This window comes from Chondrus crispus, genomic scaffold, assembly GCF_000350225.1.
Source record: "Chondrus crispus Stackhouse genomic scaffold, scaffold_248, whole genome shotgun sequence".
Lineage (NCBI taxonomy): Eukaryota > Rhodophyta > Florideophyceae > Gigartinales > Gigartinaceae > Chondrus > Chondrus crispus.
The window spans coordinates 92,041-113,435 of NW_005179123.1; the positions used below are offsets into that span (position 1 = coordinate 92,041).

The 21,395-nt window shown below is 54.1% G+C and overlaps 5 protein-coding genes; 2 read left to right on the forward strand and 3 right to left on the reverse strand.

Annotated features, from left to right (window-relative positions):
* Positions 1–523: 523 nt before the first annotated feature.
* On the reverse strand, positions 524–988 carry CHC_T00004769001 (hypothetical protein). Its single transcript, XM_005716093.1, has one exon. The coding sequence runs from the start codon at positions 986–988 to the stop codon at positions 524–526; it is 465 nt and encodes a 154-aa protein (XP_005716150.1).
* A 1-nt stretch (position 989) lies between these two features.
* CHC_T00004770001 (hypothetical protein) lies at positions 990–1,307 on the reverse strand. The gene has a single exon (XM_005716094.1). The coding sequence runs from the start codon at positions 1,305–1,307 to the stop codon at positions 990–992; it is 318 nt and encodes a 105-aa protein (XP_005716151.1).
* A 2,325-nt stretch (positions 1,308–3,632) lies between these two features.
* Positions 3,633–3,923, forward strand: CHC_T00004771001 (hypothetical protein). XM_005716095.1 is given in 2 exon segments: positions 3,633–3,788; positions 3,789–3,923. The coding sequence occupies 1 exon segment, from the start codon at positions 3,633–3,635 to the stop codon at positions 3,786–3,788; it is 156 nt and encodes a 51-aa protein (XP_005716152.1). The 3' UTR covers positions 3,789–3,923.
* Positions 3,924–5,143: 1,220 nt separating this feature from the next.
* Positions 5,144–5,470, reverse strand: CHC_T00004772001 (hypothetical protein). The gene has a single exon (XM_005716096.1). The coding sequence runs from the start codon at positions 5,468–5,470 to the stop codon at positions 5,144–5,146; it is 327 nt and encodes a 108-aa protein (XP_005716153.1).
* Positions 5,471–7,060: 1,590 nt separating this feature from the next.
* Positions 7,061–7,471, forward strand: CHC_T00004773001 (hypothetical protein). The gene has a single exon (XM_005716097.1). The coding sequence runs from the start codon at positions 7,061–7,063 to the stop codon at positions 7,469–7,471; it is 411 nt and encodes a 136-aa protein (XP_005716154.1).
* The last annotated feature ends 13,924 nt before the right edge of the window (positions 7,472–21,395 follow it).

A 21,395-nucleotide genomic window follows, 5' to 3' on the forward strand; every position in this document is an offset into this window, starting at 1 on the left:
GCGCGCTGGGGATTGAGTATGAGTTGAAAGATAAAAAGCTTCTGGGTGCCGAAGAGAAGAAAGATAAGTGTAGGCGAGGAAAGGGAAAGAATGAAGGCCAGGACGAAACGAAGGTCCTGTCTCCGGATGAGATGGCGGATAAATTGTTACTCAGCGACGAACTCATCGAGAATCGCCTTTTTCATGGAAAAGCCCGTTGTTACCTGCGGTTCGGGGACATGGATATGATGACGGACTCATCGTGTGGCAACATTTTTCTCCAGCGCATAATGATACTGGCGCGTATACTGTCCATACCAATCCGATACGTGTATCTTACAGTGTTGCAGCGGTGCTTTGAGGGAGAGAGTGTGCCGAAAGTGAGGCAGGTGCCTCTCGAAACGGAGGAGGTTTGGCTGCGGTGGTCTGTAGCGTTTGCTGCTCAAGGGCTGGGAGGGTGGATGAAGGAGTTTCGAGTTACGGCAAAAGCGGACGAAGATTTGTCGGGTTTGAACAATATGCAGCAGTACAAGAATCGACGGGACTACGTGGTGGGCCGAGTGCTGACCACGGCTGGATTACAGCTGTGGCTGGGACGTTGCGTACGGCTAGGTGACGACTCAGTTGTGTCAAAGACAGAACTATTGCGAAGAGTGTCCGAGTCAGGCTGCGGTTTGCCGTTTGATGCAAAACAGGTGAATGTGATGGAGTCACCTGAATAGGGGTACAGGTCGTACGCTCTGAAACTATCGGGGATCATGCAGGACATGCCGGTTTCGTTTGGGAAAGAAATCGAGGGGTTTGATATCGAGAGAGTAGAGTGGCTGGCGATTTTGCTGAACATGGGGTGTGAAGTTAGTTCAAAGAAGGAGGCCCAAACCCAGAACACCAAGGTGGAGGAAAGAGAGCCCGAGCGGTTGCCGCACAATGATTTTGCAATGGAGAATCTGCGGGAGCAGCTGGGGATCGAGGAGAAGTTCCCGGGGGAAATTGTGGAGGAGAGAAGCATTTCAGGGATCGGGGAGAAGTTGACTGGGGAAATTGTGAAGGAGAGAAGCATTGCCAGTCTGAGTGCGTTCCCGCTGCCGGAATCCTGCTTTCATTTGGTGTCGAGTGAGAACCGAATGGTGACGAAGATCGGGGAACTGATTGATTGCTGGCTGGCGCTGATGGCCGGGGGTCAGGTACGATTTATGGTTGAGAGAGATAAACGTTGGTAGGGACGCTGTATTGGACCAAAGACGACAGAGACTGCGGAATGTTTGATCGGTGACGAGGTATGCACGGATGATAGTGAATCGAAAAGTAATGGTGTATTTGCAACACATGTGCGGTTAGAAGAAGGAGGCTTGCATACCAGTTTTGTGTGTTTAGTTTCACTACGATCGAAGTGACAAGGATGGAGGATGAGATTGGAGTGGAAGAGGAGCAACGGATGTCGAGGGAGGCGGGAGAAGTGGATATCAAGCAAGGAGAGAGCTGTGTGACTCTTATTGGAAGGCGGGGAAGAGACACAAGACCAGACGGGCAGGATCAAGACAGTTGAGTTGACAATAACGGCGATGTGCGCCCCGCAACAGACTAAGCTTGATGTTCGACTCGAGTACACAAGCGAGCATGTGCATGAAGTGAGTGTACGGTTACGCCGAGAGGCAAATGGTGCAGAGGGGATGTTCGAGTGGGAGTGGTGGCGAGACGCGGCCATGGGGCGCATGGAGGGCCTAACGCGATGGCAAGTGCATCACGAAATGGAAGCAGTGGAATTCCGTAGGTCGAGACTCGCCATAGACTCGGGTTTGCGGATTCTGGATTCAGCGATAAGGGAGAGTGGGCATGAGTTCGTAACGTGGGCGGGATGGGAACCGTTCCGAACGAAGCATTGCAAACTTGAAGTTGAGAGTGAGAAGCTGCTGCTGGAGTTTGCCGTGACAAGGCAGCCTGGGTCCCTTGTTTCGAAAAACAAAAACGGGACTTACAGTGTCGACCGTATGGTGGGAAGGAGATGCTCTGTCGGGTATGCAGAAGCAAGGCGTGAGTCGATCCGTGATGGGTGTCTCATTGTGAAAGAAGCACTGCTTGAAGGCACGAGTGTTGTGGAAAGTGGCACGGCGATGTCGAAGCAGACTGAAGACACCAAGGACTTGATTCGTAAGGCGGATGATCTGATTGGCGGAGGACATGAAAACTTCGATAGGGCCATTTTTCTGCTCAAGGTAGCGGCGCTGGAGAGGAATGACTTTGGCGCTCTGTGCAGATGCGTGAGAATTCTGTCGGATTCGGGGTCGACAAGGATGTATGCGGCGAGGACATCGAACTCGAAACAAGCGGCGCAAATGATCAAAGCGTTCTTTCATGCCAAGTTGCATACAAGCTTGACATCTACGCCAACAAGCGGTGACGATGGGTTTGAGAAGCTGTTTGATTTGTTTGAAAAGCTAGTGGTGGAGCAGAGTTTTGATGGAGTGATCGTGGATTTGTTCGTAGAAGCGCTCGATGTTGCGATTTGCTTAGACGCAGTCGGAAGCGTTCGAAAATGTCATGCATGGATACGAAAAGCGATTGTGTGTTCCCGGAAATGGAATCAGTTGGACACGCTTGCCAATTTTTCGGACTTGCCCGTTGGAAATGGCGGGGACGTGAAGTCGAGGAAAGGAAAAGGAGATGATGTTGGAAAGGAGGCCTTTTTCTCTGAAGGAGAGGTGACCGAGTGTGACATTATGACGTATGATCTTGTTGGCAAGGCTTTATTGGAACGCATGATAAGCGAATACGCGACGTTACTTTCAAGAGAACGAGTTTGGATTGTGCTGGGTACTGCCAGACAGGGGGCTCCTCAGTTTACTAGTGCGAGAAAGAGACAATATGCGGGAAGTCAGGATGTGAAATCAAGCGCAGACGCCATGATTAACCTTGGAGGTCTTTTCGCGCGAGGGGCACGAGGGGTGGGTTGTGACGCTAGACAAGCGAAACTTCTGTATGAAACTGCGATCGAAGAGCACAAAGTCAGTGCAGCGATGTCTAACCTCGGTGTTTTGCTCGTAGAAGGTGACGACGTCGATGCGATGGTGTTCCTCGGTAAATTGCTCGAAGAAGGTGGCGAAGGAGTAGAGCGTGACGCAGTGCGATCTGTGGAACTGTATGAGCGCGCTATCGAGAAGGGTGAGGACGTCGAGGCGATGGTGTACCTAGGTAATTTGCTGAGACAAGGAGCCGAAGGAGTAGAGCGTGACGCAGTGCAATCTGTGGAGCTGTATGAGCGCGCTATCGAGAAGGGTGAGGACGTCGATGCGATGAATAACCTCGGTGTTTTGCTGGAACAAGGAGCCGAAGGAGTAGAGCGTGACGCGGTGCGATCTGTGGAGCTGTATGAGCGCGCTATCGAGAATGGTGAGGACGTCGATGCGATGGTGTACCTAGGTAATTTGCTGAGACAAGGTCCCGAAGGAGTAGAGCGTGACGCAGTACGAGCTTTGGCATTGTATGATCGTGCAGTGGCGAAAGGATATTCCGGTAATGCGACTTGCAATCTTGCGATGATGTTGAGGGACGGAGCGGAAGGGGTAGAGCGCAATGCGGTACGTGCGGTGGAGCTGTTTGAGATGGACATCAAGGAACGGAAGCAGAGCAAGTCAATGGTGTGTCTTGGAGACATGATGCGGGACGGGTTGGACGGGGTGGCCCGCGACACGGATCGAGCGATACTGTTGTACGAGATGGCGGTTGAGGAAGACAAGAACGCGGAGGCGGTAGCCAAGCTTGCGGCGTTGCGGCGGGACAGATCAGACGGCAGTGCGCGGGACGAGGGGTGAGTGAGAGAACAGAGGAAGGGGACGTCGGGATGGAGGGCGTGGGGCAGTGGGAGGGGGGGAGGTGCCACATAGATAAGCGGCGTAATGTGACATATTTTTAGTGTAAATGTTTTCGGTTAAGACAACGGTAACACGTGTACAGTAGCGCATTCGTCATCGCCGCGATGGCCTTCTCCTTCAGCCGAAGAGGAAGAACAGGGAAAAAGGAGGACGGAGCGGGACGGCAGAGTTGCGGGCGAGTCTCCGACACTGGTGGCCAACGTCGACTCTCGGTGTTAATCGAAAACACTCGTCTGTACGCTAACGGTACTCGGTTTCCATGAAAAGCAGAGTCGCCGACTTCCATTACCCGAATCCATCGGTCGCCCAGTTTAGCCCCATCACTCAGTCGGCCTCCGACAGCTCCGTCTGCATGGCTCCGTGGCTCACCGCCTGCCGCATCGCTTTCGCCGTCTCGCTGCCGACTCAGCGCGCGCGTCACGTGCTGCGACGGACATGCCGCGCGCTGCCGCGGTGGCGCGTGGCGCGATTCTCATCAAGTTGAAATTTTAATGACGGGAAATTCGAAAACAACTCAGAATTCGGACGTCCGTCTTGTTTGGTTGTTCCGGTTGTTCTTGTCATCACGCACCCGCACACTGTAAGGAGACAGTTAGCCGAAAGGACAGGCTGTGCAGACACACGAGCCCCCACACGGGAGTTTCCCCTTTTTAGGAGACGGGGACGGAGAAGCCAAGTAAAAACGGGTCATGCGACTTTCCACTACTTGTGTACAGTTCTCCGTATTTTTTGCCTGACTCTCCCCTAAGTCCGTGAGGAGCCAAAATCTTGTGTGTGAATTTTGCCAGGCCGCGTTGATTAAATTTGGCTGGGAGCTTGACGGCATACGCCGAAAAGGTAGCGTGAGGCAAGGAAGGTTCTGTTGCATTCCCAGACCTTTCCTTGGCTGACGCATCGCCCACAACACGTCCGGTCTTTCCACGCCTCGCAATCGAAGCAGGAGATTGCGGAGGAGGTATCGGTGGGAAGCGCTACTGTTGTAATGTGAAGATACAGCTGGCGGGAGATCGGGAATAGCTGTGGGCACTACCATCGCGTGGCACGCGTGTTTCCAGAACCGAGCTTTATCGCGTCGCAAAATATGTCAGGTTCTCCCCCAGACAAAGCACGATCCGCTCCGGGTCGTGGTGCGTTGCGTCGGAGTGGAACGGCAGGGCGCGCGACCGCGACGGACGCCGCAGCGCAACCAGCACCACCGCGAGCCCGGTCGACCTGCCGGTCCGCACGGCCTGCAGCGCGGGGAGAACCACGGGGCAGAGATGATGCAATGTGTGACTTGAAGGACATTCTCAAACTCACATTGGTTTGATAGAACCAAAGATACAGCTGGCGGAGGCTGGCGGAGGCGTGGAGAACCGACTCGCCTCCTTCTTCCTTCTCTCCCCGACAGCAGGGGAAGTTGTCGGAAGCACGCTCCCAGACCAGTATCGCTGGGAAGGGAAAGTTTTCCTCAGTGCGTTTGCGTCGATTAAATGACTAGGGGGGCGCAAGAGAACGAGCAGGAGTGGTTGAAGTGGGCGAGAGACTTTGGCGATCTCGAAATACCACCCCTCTGTCTGGGGTCCCCCCTCCGTGCCGCCAAAATCAATTTTCACACTACTCTTACAAGGGTACTGTAGCATTTAAAATTTTGTTGCGACCTCACGGACTGGATTACCCGTAGGGGATTGGGGGATTAGTACTACTCTACCGCAGGGACTACTCTACCGTAGGTACTACACTGTAGCTAGCTACGCCGGTCTACCCTTCTGCAGGGTACTGCACCGTGGTGTACTACACCTACCCTGTTCCGCACCCTCGCCATGTCGGACAACACCCTCGCCATGTCGGCAAAAAAAATTTCCGGAGACTGGTAAAGTACTTTACGCCCTCATTACTCAGCCGGCTCCTGCCCTCTCCAGCAATTGCAAACTCTGCCTCTCACTCGCCAGAGCACGAACACTGTTGACACCAATTCGCCTTTTCCGGAACCACCTTACTGTACTTCATAGAGAAACCAAAACGGGCTTCTGCTTTTCCATTTTTCTTCTCTATACTTCTCATTTAACGACCCCCCTTCCCGCGTGCGCCCTTTCACACCTCTGGTGACGCGCCCCAAAGTCAACTATGACCTTCTAGTTGTTTGGCCCAAAAAAGATACCTCTCCATAGTTTGGCCGCAACACTTTTTTTACTGACGCACTGCCGATTGCACTATTGCTACACCTCGCAAATGGAAGCAGTACAGTAGCGCAATCACGCGCGCCACTGCAGCGGTATGCAACGGGGCCATGTTCTTTCTCTGCAGGTACACGCAAAGCATTCGCAAATGGAGCGGGAGAGCCCGCAAGTTGTCGTGCACTTTCTACCGTCGCGCCCCCAGCTCTGACAGAAAGGCCTGGCTGGCCTGTACCATAACAAAAAAATACTGTCGGCGGGGACGTCCCTCAATGTCGCAGCGAACCCGTCAAACAGGGGCGTTGCCGCCCGTCCTCGCTGTCTCCGGCATGGCTTCATTTTCCCCTGTTGTGCAGCGTGGTGAAACATGCCGACGTATGTAACCGTTACACATTGCGACGCACGGTACCCGCCCTTCACTAAACGGCGCACCCGGCCTGCGCACACGTATGGCGGCAGTCAGACCCGCGGAGTCAGACAGGCGTGCCGTAAATGTACTCGCCTCGGCGAGTGCGTGCGCGGCATCTTCCAGTGACCAGCGCGCCCGTTGCGAAATAGCGCGACGTGCTTCTGTCGCGGGTTTGTGCGATGAGGTGCGCGCGGACTACTTTGCTGGGTGTGTGTGTGGGCTCGCCTTCGTTCCATGGGGCTGGCCTTGATGCTTCGAGGTGGGTGCACTGCTCTGGGGCTGCACTGCGGTCGCAAGTGCGCCGGGTAGTATGGCGCAAGGCATCGGGACGTAAATCTCCGCCTCGCCAGCGACAAAGTCTTCGCTACTGTCGTCATCCGACACCGTCCCCAGCCCCGACGCTGGGTTGGGGTCCGGCACCGGGTCCGGCAACGGCCCCGGCACGCAAGGCACTGGCACGGGGTCCGATATGGCAGCTTTCTCTTTCGTTCCATGGTGCTTGCGGCGATGCATTCCATGATGCTTCGAGGCGGGTGCGCGGCTCTGGGGCTGCATTGCAGTCGCACGTGCGCCGCGTGGGATGCCGCGAAACTTCGGCCCCGAGGGGCTTACTCTCATTTGCATCATTGGGACAGAACGTCTGTCGGATGCGCTCGCAACCATTCCATAGTACTTGTCGTGATCCTTTCCGTCATGCTTCGAAGAGGGTGTGCTGGTCCGGGGCTGCATTGCGGTCGGACGTGCGCCACGTGGGACGGCGCACGGATGCTCTCCGTGATGCTTTCCGTGATGCTTCGAGGCGGGTGCGCTGCTCCGAGGCTGCGTTGCAGGCGCAAGTGCGCCGGATGGTTCGGCCGATGGTTCGGCCGATGGTTCGGCGCCAGGCCCCGGCTCCGAGAGAGGTATGTTGTCGTGCTGCGTTGCGGCCGAAAGTGAGCCGGACGGGCTCGCTTGCGTTCCATGGTGCTTGCCCTGATCCTTTCCGTGATGCTTCGAGGCGGGTGCGCTGCTCTGGGGCTGCATTGCCGTCGCACGTGCGCCAGATGGTACGCCGTTAAAGATATAACCATATGGTTCCGCCAATAGTTCGGTGTAAGGCGGAACTATGATGCCGAGCTTAGGTACTGGGTACGAACGTGAGCTGGATGGACTCGCCTTCGTTCCATGGGGCTTGCCGTGATCCCTTTCGTGATCCTTCGAGGGGGGTGCGCTCAGGTCATCCATGACAGAGGGCGGTAGAGTTGCGTAGTACTACGTCGTGAAGAGATAAAGCGGTCTCGCGAGAGCGGGCGGTTGCCTGAAGTCGATCGGTATGCTCACAGGGACTGAATAATATTATGCGTCTCTTGTTCGGAAGGCTTGGCTCAGCTGATGTTTGAACTGAGGCCCCCGAAGAACGGCGGTGGGGCAGAGACGTTCGGTGGCAGTACATTGGGAGAAAAGGATTACAACAATACGAAAGGAACAGTAACGTTGTCTGTAAAACAACGCGCTGTCGGGAAACTCGCTGGACGTGAAGTAAACCCGAGATTAATTCCACCACGAGTTTTGTGGACTGACCTCCAGCAAGGTACCTGCCCGCAACAAACGCAAATCTGGTGACCAGACTCTGGTCCATCGTTGCGCCGCCAGACGGATCACGTGCACCTTCAATCATGAGTTGTACAGTACAGTTGTACAGATATACAAGTGTACAACAGCAATGCAAGCTGATCATGAAGTTTGATCTCCTGTTCAATTTACTGTAGATGATAATTCTAAGCCATCCTTCTGACTTGCTCTTGCGTGTTAGATTGAGAAGTCGAATGCACTCCTCTTCAAGGTATTGCCGTGCTTTCTCAGCAAATATCTTAGCATACATCCACATCCCTATCCTTTGTTCGTGCATGAACCTTTAGCAGTGTACTTGAGCTGAACTCCCTCGCGTCGCTTTGTAGAGGCCGGGGCCCAAGCACAGCACTATCTTAGCATCGGATAAAAGCAAATCCAAGGCACTTTGCCTACTTGCTGTAACCCTCAACTCCCCACCTACATACTGCACTCTGCCTGCCCCTCTAACTAAATACACCTGGGCGAAAACTCGATGAAGCGAATATTGCAGTTTGCCACAAGGATAGAATGGTTATCAGTCGAAAGGGCGATGTATTTCGTCTTCTTGACAGGCTGAGGGGGGCCGTTTGGAGAGGACCGCTTTTTAGAAGTTTCTACTTGTCTATCTTTCGCGGTTGCTTCGGCGGCATCTGTGGCAGATCCTGTCGCGCTTTGATCCGTTGATGGATTCTGGGTCGATGGCGTCCATGACGCAAACTGGTACGATCCGTACAGTATGAGACTCGATTGTGCTGAGGAAAAAGCGGAAAAGTTACTTCGTTTTCCTTCAAGACAGGTCGAACCGGCATTCAATGCCGGATCGTTGCTGTGATCACTGATCACAGCAATTCTGGCGCAAAGGTGGTTCCGGAAAAGGCGAATTGGTGTCAACAGTGTTAGTCCTCTGGCGAGTGAGAGGCAGAGTTTGCAAGTGCTGGAGAGGGCAGGAGCCTGCTGAGTAATGAGGGCGTACCAGTGTCCGACATGGCGAGGGTGCGGAACAGGGTAGGTATACCATACATCGGCCTAGCTATTCAGCCGAAGAACACGGACTAGATCTCCGCCTGTGTGTACCGCTGTTCCCAGTGTCTATTGGACCCATCGGCCTTGCTAGTCAGCCGAAAAACACAGAGAACAACCGGAACAACCAACCAACACGGACGTCCAACCTCTTGAATTCTTTTCGATTAGCCATGGAGAGCTCAAAGGAACGTGACTGCATCAACACGGTTACAGACAACTCTGCTCAGATACCTTCCTACAGTAGTTGTGCAAAGGAGCAAAGGGGCAATCCGCACTCATAGGAATCAGGCGAGTTAAGAAAGGCCCTTAAGAAAGGCCCTGAGGGCCTTGTATGGACGACTTTCTCCACGTAGGCTCCAACAGCATCACTTTCTGTCGTACCTGCCTCCTTTCGCTGCACCAATCTCTACATGTCGAAAGATACTGAAAGGGTACGACCTTCAACTATGACATCGTTCGAGGTTGTTCTCATCCACGTGTACACGTCCACACGCGTGCGTGTCATCGACACGTGCCCAGTCGGCACAGCATTACAGCATATCTCACCATCTCGCCAACTGTTTGTTCCTTTCGCATTGTTGTAAACCCTTACTCGCCATGCAACCTGCCACTCAACTCTTCTTTACCCCAGTGCTGTTCTTCGGGCGCCTCTCAGTTTCAACACAACCTGAGCCAAATCATTCCCAACAAGAGACGCATACTATTTTTCAGTCCTTGTGAGCATACCGATTGACTTCCAGGCCACCGCCCGCTCTCATCAACAGCTTTATCTCTTCACGACTTCGTATTACACAACTCTACCGCCCTCTGTCATGGCTGACCTGAGCGCAACCCCCTCGAAGGATCACGGAAAAGATTACGGCAAGCACCGTGGAACGAAGTCGAGCTCATCCGGCTCACTTTCGGCCCCAACGAAGCACGAGAACATACCCCTCTCGGAGCAGAGGTTTGTCCGCGGAACCAGCACAGGGGGCGTACCATCTGGCCCACGTGCGGCCGCAGTGCGGCCCCAGAGCAGCGCACTCGCCTCGAAGGATCACGGAAAGGATCACGGCAAGCACCATGGAACGGAGGCGAGCCCATCCGGCTCCCTTTTCGCCAACACAGGTGCGGAACCACCCGGCAAACTTGCGACCGCAATAAAGCCCCAGAGCAGCGCACCCGCCCCGAAGAATGACGAAAAGCCTCACGGCAAGCCCGATGGAACGAAGGCGAGCCCACGCACACACCTTCTGGTAAAAGCTAAACTACCTTCGCCTTGAATGGACATCCAGGTCAGCCAGTGACCTCGCTCTGTCCCCTCTTAGACTGGCTACCGAAGGAAATGGAATAATCAAGCGAGCATTTTCTAATTCCACCTTACAATTATTAGTGAGCGCTATCCGCCAATTTCATGCAACTACTATTTAGTTAGAGGGGCAGGCTGAGTGCAATATGAAGGCGGCGAGTTGAGGGTTACAGCAAGTAGGCAAAGTGCCTTAGATTTGCTTTTATCCGATGCTAAGGTAGTGCTGTGCTTAGGCCCTGGCCTCTACAAAGCGAAGCGAGGGAGTTCAGCTTAAGTACACTGCTAAAGGTTCATGCACGAACAAAAGACAAGGGATGTGGCTGTATGCTACGTTATTTGCAGTGAAAGCACGGCAATACCTTGAAGAGGAGTGCATTCGACTTCTCGATCTGACACGCAAGAGCAAGTCAGAAGGCTGACTTAAAATGCTTCCGCTATGTAATTATTGCATTATCATCTACTGTAAATTGAACAGGAGATCAAACTTCATGATCAGCTTGCATTGCTGTTGTACACTTGTGTAGCTGTACATCTGTACAACTCATGATTGATAACTGCCTTGAGCCGACTGCAACAGCACCCTTCTGCCCGACTCCGCATTTGCGCCTATCCCCTCTCACTCACTCTCCTCCCCGTCCTTCTCGTCCCCGCCGCCCTGCTCTTCCCCACTGCCCTCACCTTCCCCGCCGCCGTTCTCTTCCCCACTACCCTCACCTTCCCCGCCCGCCCTTTCTGCCTCCGCCGCTGCGCCGTGCCCGCCCCCGCCTCGCATGCTCTGCCCACGCGCCCACGGCATACCCCAGCCTCCCGAGCGCGAAGCGCACCGTGCGTAACGCCTCCTCCACGTCCACCGTCACCCCGATGTTCTTCATCTCCAAGCACGGGTTGAGCACCTGCCTGGTCTTCTGCCCGCACCCCTTGTCGTAGTCCTTCTCGCCATGGTCTGCCCGCCGTCGCGCCAGCATGTCAGCAACAGTCACTCGTTAGACACACATCGCTTGCTCTAAAAAACACCGCCCGAATCGTACACTCGCAACTCCACTTACCCGCGTGCATCAGGCTCTCCAGCTCGTAGTACCAGATCTTGCACGACTCCGCCAGCAGGCTGAACGAGTAGTCATTGTATCCCACCGGCATGATCTCGATCAACGCGCTGCCAATAAAATCAAACAAACACACACACGCACACACACACACACACACGCACACACACACACACGCACACACACACACACACACAAACAAAGGAAACAACGCGTCAGTCACCCTGCCTGCACTTACCGCACCACAACCACCGCAACCCACTTTGCGCACCGCCAACATCTTACCTATGCCTAGGCATCCACATCTGCCCCATGCTCTGGCTCCCATGCGGCGTGATAAGCACCCCGGCCCTCGCGAAAATCCTCACAAAGTCCTCGGCCGTATTCAGCTTATCCGTCGACACCACCTCCACCTCCACCCCGTCCCCCTCAAACCTCTCCCTGAGCGCCGTCTCCAGCTCGCCAATATTCTCGAGCGGTCTCGTCAAGTGCCTCTGCAGCACCACGATCCGCTTGGGCGGCTGCGGGAACGCCGCCTGCCCGACCCGCGCAATCTCGGGCTCCTGCACCCCGTACAGCTTGTACGCCTCCTGCCGCAGGTGCCGGCACACGCGCTCGTGCGCCCCGTTCGCCAGCTTCGCCCCGGCCGTGAACCGCGGCGTGCACACGAGGTCCGTCTCCTTGTCGTCGCGCATCTCCCTGTGGAACACCAGCCGTTCCTCCGCGCGCAGCTCCGGGAACGCCTCCAGCAGCGGCGCGGCGGTGCGGTCCTCCGCCGACCCCGCGTGCCGCTCCGCCTCCGTCAGGTTCGGGTACAGCTGCCCCGCGTCCAGTCTCAGGATCAGCGCGTACATCAGCCGGTTCACGTCGCGCGAGGTCTGCTCTACAAAGTCCGCTGAGCCCTGCGGCAGGTACACGTGCCGGGCGCCCTCGGAGAAGAGGGGCGCCGGTAAGCGCGCGCCGCGCGACGCGGCCGGCTCGTCCGGCGCCGCGCGCACGTCCACGCTCTGCTGCCACAGCGCCACGTCTAGCAGCCAGATGATGTCCATGACGAGGTGGTAGTTGTGGTTGCTGTTGACCATGTCCAGGTCGACGAGCCAGAGCGAGTCGAGCCACTTGATGCGCGCGCTGCGCACGTCGGCCGCGCTACCGCCGGGGCGCCGCAGCAGGCCGTCCAGCGTGCGGAACTTGGCGTTCAGGCAGCTGCCCTGCGGCACGAACGTGTCCTCCATGATCGGCCAGTGGCGCGACGAGAAGTAGCGCGGGTCGGTAGACTGGTAGCGGTAGCCGCACCAGTTGTCCGTGGGCACCTCCGCGCCGTCCGGGCGCGAGTCGTCGACAAAGTAGACGGTCGGGCGGCCGAACTCCTCCTCCGTGGTGACGTTGACGCACACCAGGCCTTCGTACACGCAGCTCTGCACGCCGGCGATGTACTCGCGGCAGCCGAGGCGCGTGGTGGAGATGTTGCGCGAGGGCGAGTGGGCGCGGAGGTGGGCGAGCCATGTGGAGGCGGACTTGGCGGCTTCGGCACGCGCGAGCGACCAGGACGCAGTGGCGGTGGTGAAGTTGGACGGCGGGGTGACGCGCGTGGACTGCAGAAGCGAGCGCGGCAGCATTACCACGATGGCGTAGAGGTGGGCTGCGATGGCGGCGACGATGACGATCGCCAACCCTGCCTGGCGCGAGGTCTTGAAGAAGGGCGAGGACGCATTCTTGGGGCCCGGGCTGGAGGAGGTGGTTAGGACGGGGCGCGACATGATCTAAGGATGTGGAGAGGGGGAGGGTAGGCGGCGAGGATGCAGCCGCGAAAGGGAAAGGCACAGAGACGTCGGCATGTCGCTCGGCATGTCGCGCGACGCGTCGAAGCGGTGGGCTTGCATAATGTGGTTTTGGGTGTCACGATGCGACGGTGTCGATGGTGTTGATGTGTTGTCCATTTATCGACGTGGCGTGCCACGGGGACGCATGTGCGAGTAACAAGGGTATGAGAGCGCAGATGCGTTGAATTAGTACAAAATTGGATAGCTACAGTAACGCGAGAAAGGACGACGAATTCAGGGTACTGTATTTCGGAAATACAGTACCCTGAATTCGTCGCAATACTATTTCCTCTAGACGTTAGTTAGTCTAGGTCTAGGTGTAAGCAAGAAAAAAGGGGACGGCTCGTTACACGTGTTCACTTCTCTTATGTGAGTCTTTATGAGGGGAACGGGGTGGTGCTGAACTTTTCTGTAAAGTAGTAAAGTACACGTGTTCACTTCTCTTTATGAGGGGAACGTGGTGGTGCTGTCCGCACGGCTGTTCGCAGAGGTGTACCCTTCCTGACCGGGGCAATTTGGGAATCGGGGGCAATTTGGGAATCGGGGGCAATTTGGGAATTTTTAGTATTACCCTTCCAGATTCTCAAGAACACGCCGTCGCCATGCTAGCGATAGTCGTACAAGTTCCTTCGTCCTCTAGGAAGGTATCTGAGCAGAGTTTTCTGTAACCGTGTTGATGCAGTCCCGTTTACGTTCCTTTGAGCTCTCCATGGCTAATCGAAAAGAACTCAGAGCTCGGACGTCCGTGTTGGTTGGTTGTTCCGGTTGTTCTCTGTGTTGGGCTGACCAGCAAGGCCGATGGGTCCAATAGACACTGGGAACAGCGGTACACGCAGGCGGAGATCTAGCCCGTGTTCTTCGGCTGAATAGCTAGGCTGATGAACGGTATACCTACCCTGTTCCGCATCCTCGTCATGTCGGACACTGGTACGCCCTCATTGTTCAGCTGGCTCCTGCCCTCTCCAGCGCCCGCAAACTCTGCCTCTCACTCACCAGAGCACGAACACTGTTGAAATCTGTGGTGATTCCTTCATATGACTCCCAGTCATTCCTCTCTCCTGTCGTTGGCCAACGGCACCTCCCCTTTTGCTCAGCCTGCATGACAGTTTATGGGCCTCATTCTACTGCTGCGCACGCGAGTTCGAATCCCACCGTACACCTCCTTCCCACGTTACCCAATCACAAGCTCACACGTCAACCACCCGACGTTGTTAGAAGCAACCCCTCACAAGCTCACACGTCAACCACCCGACGTTGTTAGAAGCAACCCCTCACAAGCTCACACGTCAACCACCCGACGTTGTTAGAAGCAACCCCTCACAAGCCGACACGTCCCACACCCGACGTATTCAGATGATGCAGAAAACCTCATTTTTCAGGTTCCAAGGTCCACCCGCACTGTAAGACGTCACCAACACGCATCAAAAACCTTCAGGTTCATGGTACACCTGCGCTCATACTTTCAAGTCAAGAACCCGGCATTCCTTCTCATTTAGTCACTCACATACGAGTTCAGGGGGACTGTGGTGATTCCTTCAACTCATTCATTGAACTCGACTGCTCATTCCCACTTTGCGATGCTTCCTTCTCTGCTCATTCCTTCATATGACTCCCAGTCATTCCTCTCTCCTGTCGTTGGCCAACGGCACCTCCCCTTTTGCTCAGTGGTTATCATTCCCTGCATGACAAAATCAATTCGCCTTTTCCGGAACCACCTTACTGTACTTCGTAGATAAACCAAAACGGGCTTCTGCTTTTTCATTCTCCTTCTCTATACTTCTCATTTACCCTGCCCCTCTTCCAGCGTGCGCCTTTCACTTTCTACGGTCGCGCCCCCAGCTCTGGCAGAATGGCCTGGCTGGCCTGTAGCATATAAAAAAAAGTTGGTGGGGACCCTCAATTTCGTAGCGAACTCGTCAAACAGGGGCGTTGCCGCCCTTCCCCGCTGTCTCTGGCATGGTTTGATTTCCCCGTGGTGTGCAGCGTGGTGAAACATGCCCGCGTATGCAACCGTTACACATCGCGACGCACGGTACCCGCCCTTCATCAAACGGCACACCCGGCCTGCGCACACGTATGGCGGGAGTCAAACACGCGTGCCGTAAATGAACTCGCCTCGGCAAGCGCGTGCGCGGTATCTTCTAGTGCAAAGCGCACGCGTTGCGAAATAGCGCGACGCAGTTCTGTCGCAGGTTTGCGCGATGAGGTGCGCGGACTACTTTGCGGGGTGTGTGTGTGGGCTCGCCTTCGTTCCATGATGCTTGCCGTGATGCTTTCTGTGATGCTTCGAGGCGAGTGCGCTGTCCTGGGGCTGCATTAAGGTCGCAAGTGCGCCGGGTGGGACGGCGCAAACCTTCGGCACGCGAGACACCTTCCTGCAACACTTCCTGATAGGCATCGGGAAGGGGTACGATATCGCAGCTTTCTCTTTCGTTCCATGGCGCTTGCCGTGATGCTTTACGTGATGCTTCGAGGCGAGTACGCTGCTCAGGGGCTGCATTGAGGTCGCAGGTGCGCCGCGTGGGGCGTTGCGATGCTCCGCAGCTGTCTCTTTCGCGTCGAGGCAGAGCCTGAAGATTAGCACGAGGACTGTGATGCAAGAATCGATATCCGGGTCTTTACTCTCGGTCCCTGCTCTACACTAAGTCCAGCGGTCTTGCTCCGTCGTCAGTGAGGCACTATGCGCGTGTGGTATGTGCTACGTGTGTACGTGCAAGGGTATCATCACAAGGACTACGGCGCCCAGGATGACGGCGACGATGGAGCCAATGGTTATGACGACTATGGCGCCGACTGAGAGAGCAGACGCGCGGACGACTTGTTCGTTGGGCAGCAAAATCAAGGCCGGTTAAGGAGAGGAGCATGCCGAGCGCGAGAGAGGAGGACAGGGAATGTCCTTGCAGATATATATCTCGGACGCTGGCAAGCACAATTCTCTCCCTCCACTGCAAGGGAGTGGTGCGATATCTCAGACGCAAGACTTTTTTTATTGAGATGGCAAGCAATGCAGTGCACGTACCGTACGTAAAAATATGTTAAGCGATGCGTGCCTCTAGTCAAGAGTTACCGTACACCTCGTCTGTCTGCCTGTCTCTGTGAATGCAGTTTGATGCAGTGCCGTGACGTGACACGAAATCCGATTATGATGCGATTGACTCAACACGACTTGGGATTCGATTCACTTCTACCTTCTCTTTGCTGTGTTTCCGCTGATGCAGATTCACTTGTACGAACTGCCCTGAAACATCCATGTTTCACTTAGTTACACTCTTCTTCATGCTTTGTCTTTGTTACTCTCTAGACTTTAGTTTCTCTTGCGGTAGTACTTAAGGCTTCTCCGCGGCTTTGCAACTAAGGTATCGATCATCCGCCGCACTCAGCTTGTGCCAGCATCAGAACGCCAGCAAAGACAAAGCATGAAGAAGAGTGTAACTAAGTGAAACATGGATGTTTCAGGGCAGTTCGTACAAGTGAATCTGCATCAGCGGAAACACAGCAAAGAGAAGGCAGAAGTGAATCGAATCCCGAGTCGTGTTGAGTCAATCGTATCATAATCGGATTTCGTGTCACGTCACGGCGCTGCATCAAACTGCATTCACAGTCTCCCTCTCTCTTTATACTTGTACGTTGGTGGCGCAATGGCAGATTGTTCAAAAAAGCGGGGTGAGCGCGATCTGCATCCGTCTCCTTCCTTTCTCTCATCAGTAAGGGCACAAAGACAGCAGCCGTGCCCATTTGGAAAACGACCACGCCCTCATGGCCCTAGTGGCTCCATGACTCTTGATCTCATCTTATGCATGGGTTGCGTTCGGTACCTCAGAGGCAGTCAGTATCTGTTGTGGGGATACTGCCATACTTTTATCTTTGTTGCGAAAACTTGATTTTGCCTTCCTTTGTCTCGGGACTGCGCAGCAATTCTACAGCACAATACCCTTTACTTAGGGCCTGGGTCAGTAGGAAGCGTATCGGGAGCAAGAGCAGCAAACTCAACGTGGGTTCTGCTATTACAACCGGCGAAGACGGTTGATAAGAAACGTGCCCAAGCTAAATGCAAAAAACTGAACTCCCGATCTGAATACTGTACAGTACATGGTGGTAAAAACAATCCCATTTCTGGTTACACAAAGCATGCAAGCAAATCATTACAGTCGACCCTACGCATTAGTGCCGCCCCCTGTAAAGACTAATAATACGGCACTAATTCGGAGCGGCACAATCAGATGCCAGAACCACTACCCGGCCAGAACTCTGTTATTAGAGCAACCCCACCGCGCACATCTATTTGATCAATAGAATTTCTGCTCACGATTTTCAACCCCACCGCGCAATTCTATCGCTTTCCGAAATCGAATAGAACCATTTCGGAGTCTATCCGAGCGCCGATAGATTCCAAAAACGTTCTATCCGTTGAATAGATTCCCCGATAGAATGACACGTGCCAAGCGTGTCTACCAAATTCCAGCCAAATGTGCCTCCTACTTGCGAGAAGGCGAGCCGAAACTCCTCGGCAGGCGTGTCGCGCGCTTCATTCAGGCATGCAATAGTGCGCCAACACCATGGCTCGCGGCTATGGTACTCATAAATCAGCCTTTCATGTCCTCTAGTAGCGTGGGAGAGGCACATCATCAACAACCACCTGTCACAGTATACTACGAATAGCGAAGCGCGCGAACTCGATCATGCCGTCCCAACCGAGAACCTCCGCGCTGCTTCGTCGCTGCAGCATGCACTTCGGCGACGTGTGACCCGTGCATGCTCGCAACAATGATTTCATCATCCCCATGGCTGTCGTCTGTGTACTGAAGGACGGTTCTGAGGACTTCTATCGGGTTCATTGGCGATGATGCCGTGTGGGAGCGCGTAGTTGGACAGTACCGGAGGGAGGGCGCGCGGCGAACAGGGACAGAGGGCACAGGCTGCGGAAGACAGACATGCAGCCGTGCGGGATTCACGGCGAGGGGTGGGCGTCTCGATGAACGATCGCCTCTTCGCAGACGATGTGTGACGTCTCGCCGCTGTCCGCACGAGCATTCAGCGATAGAGTTGCAAATATGCGTTGGGGTTGACGCGAATAGAATCCACACGAATAGATTGACGATTCGCCACAAAAATCTATTCGTGCAACCGGCGAATAGTCAGCGTACACGTTTCATTTCTATCCGGCAATAGAATCGACGCGGTGGGGTTGCTCTAGCAGGGAATTTGCAGAAGTCTGCTGGAGTCTGTCGCCCGCCTAATTTTGGACAGCATCAAGGGACACGCCCTTTATGCAGAATTTGCCGTGAACGCCATCAGAAGAAATCACGTTGGTACAGTAGTGTGTGTCCAGGCCTTCTACACATGTGGTGCGCTCTAAATCGTTGCGTTGCTCATCGGACCAGCAGGGAGACCAGCAGCGGTCTGGTCTGTCACGATTCCCGCCGTACAAACAAATTCGGACACAGAGAGACGTGGCAGATTCAAGCCGAGGTGAAGCATTGTGACAGTCGGTATGCTGTATTCTCGAAGACCTCAAAACAGTACACGAACAAACTGTGCCTTGCAAAGTTACTGTACCTTACTTTCCTCCGCACTGTAGTTTGTCTTTTATTCAGAGACATTCGAACAGCCTACGACGTAGCCTTGTGACTATGACAAAGCCATGGGACCTGCCTGCCGGTCGGTAAGGTCAAAACGCAAGCCCGAAAAGCTGTTCCACTCATGCACGGGAGCCAAATAACCCTTCATACAGTACATGCCACAAAATTCTGCGAATTAATTCTTTTCAACTTTGATGTCCAATGTTTCTATTTTTCCTTGGGAGGTTGACTCGTTTTGTAACTCTTCTGAAGTTTTGACTTGAATAGAAAGCACTCTACCCAAGGGTACGGATTGTCTCACGGCTGACAAAATTGTGGCACAATATCAAGCAGGGGACAAGCTGCGATATCAGCACAGTGCGACAGTGCCGGCGCGACTCACAGTATGTCGCCAGACGCAACGCACAAGCTCCTGCATGTGTGGTGATATAAACTCTCTAAAATTGTAGCGTTTTGATTTTACTGGGTATGCTTTCCTCGGGGGTCAGCCGAGAGACAGGTCACCTCTCGGGCCTCCCATGCGCCCTCGGCTCCGCCTCGAGGCACATGTCCAGCCCTCGAGCTGATATCGGCCCAAGTGTGCCCCGTGTGACCACGCATACATGTCTTTATGCTACTGGTATAAAATTAGCTTAGAGAAAACTAGTTGCTGTAAGTCGACTTTTTCTTTTGAACACCTTTATGTGCGTCAACGAGTTGGTTTTCGCTAGAATTGACGAGCGGGTGCTTTACTTGCAGTCGGTGATGTCACCGACATCATAATTGCAGTATTTTATGATAATATCTTGAGCATTCTTGGAGGGATAGACTTCTATTTGCGAAGAAACAGAAGTTAAATCGTGCTTTGCGTTGTCTAGAAAAAAGTAAACCGGACCGTTTCCGGTAGAACACTACGGTAGACTCAACCATTGCAGCCTTATAGTACCAGGTAACGGTATTGAGATTAGGATGTGGCCTCCAGCCAAATCAAAATCTGCTCGACATCCCAGCGTGCCTTGTGTGCCCACGCCTAATGTAGGGTTGCTGCTTGCGGCAACAATGTTACGCCTGGGGCATATGCGCTCGTGGCACATCTGGTTCACGCCCATTAGTTTCCTAACGAGTTTCGAACGCCCACATAGTCGTCTCTTCCCCTTCATTCAGCCGAGACGAAGTTACTTTCATTAAGAAGGGGCTTTGCTGCGCTGCAATGGAAGACGTTGGAAATGCGGCCGGGCTCCCTTCCTGCATTGGCATTGTTGCAAGACGTTGGGAATGCGGCAGGGCTCCCTTCCTGCATTGGCATTGTTGCCGTGTTCTTCTACTTCGAACTCGAGCTGGCCCTTGTAAGCTGGTGTTATTGGCGGAAAGCGCATATTCTATGGTCATTCCCCACCCCTTGATAGGCGAGTGGATAATTTGGTTTGCGTATGATATGCGCTTTCCGAGGAGGTGACCATGACGGCGTCGCAGGGAGCTATACTACAACGTCCGCGTGTACACCGATTACTGCAAATAGTGCGGGTGAGAATATAGTGCGGGTTCGAAATTAGTGCAGACCGCAGTAAATTATGTTTCTCGCCTATCGCCGATGGCGCAATTACTGCGGTCCGCACTAATTGCAAACCATACATCTAATAGTGCAGTCTCAGAAAGCAGCCAATTCGCTGTCCTGCGCGCCATTTTTGACAGATACTAACCCAAATCTGGAACAAAACGCCATTGTGGTGTTTTGGTTATGCACATATAAAGGCTTACCTTTTCCATTCTTACATCAAAGCTGCACCCCGCCGTCCGAAAGATCCAGCTTGCGTATCATCACGGTATCAGCATCTCCCATTATTGCTTCCCTCCAAAAATGCCGAACGCCTGCGGAACGAAAGAGACGCAGCTTCAACTCAAGAAGCTACTGTAGATGCCAATCATTCCTCTGCCGATCTCCTAACATCTGCCACACTACACCCAACTCCGGCTTTCCGGCACCGCCGCTCAACACAGCCGCGCCCTCGGCGGTCTGCACAAGAGCGGTCCAACGTGTGCTTACGCGATCAGATCGCGTTAAGATTGACAAGTGGATGGCTGAGGAGGTCTCCAGGGCAGGTTCTAAACACATTGCCTCAGAAGCTGTCCGCCAGTTCCCCCATCTGTTCCGTGGAAACGAAAAGGCGAACAATTCTAAGGCAAGTCGCTTAGGGAAAGCACGCATCGAGTACCTTGAAGCAGAAGAGACGGCTTAGGCGCCCCGCTCAATTACCAGGGTTAAAAGCTGTGGCTTCAAAAGGGTGTATCCAAAGGCCAAGCCTGGCCGCGGTCTGAAGAGGTCTGCTTGGGTAATGGCGCTGCAAGCCGACCTCCTCGAAGAGTTTGACAGGCTTCGAAAAACCGGACTCAAGTTCAGTGCCAAGCTGCTCGGGGATCTTGCCACACAGCTCATAAAAAGTTCTACGAGGTATGAATATTTTCTAAATTGTTTTCATACGTCGTCAAAAACGTTTATTCAGTACATGATCACACCGCGATGGATCCAGGCATTTATGGAGCGGAATGAAATTGTTAGTCGCGCTCAAACCAGCAAATTGATGGTTTCCCCGGAGAAGCAAGCCTTTATCGAGAAGAAAGTGGCGTATCATCTTGGCTTTGTGGCTCTAGAGTTTCATTTA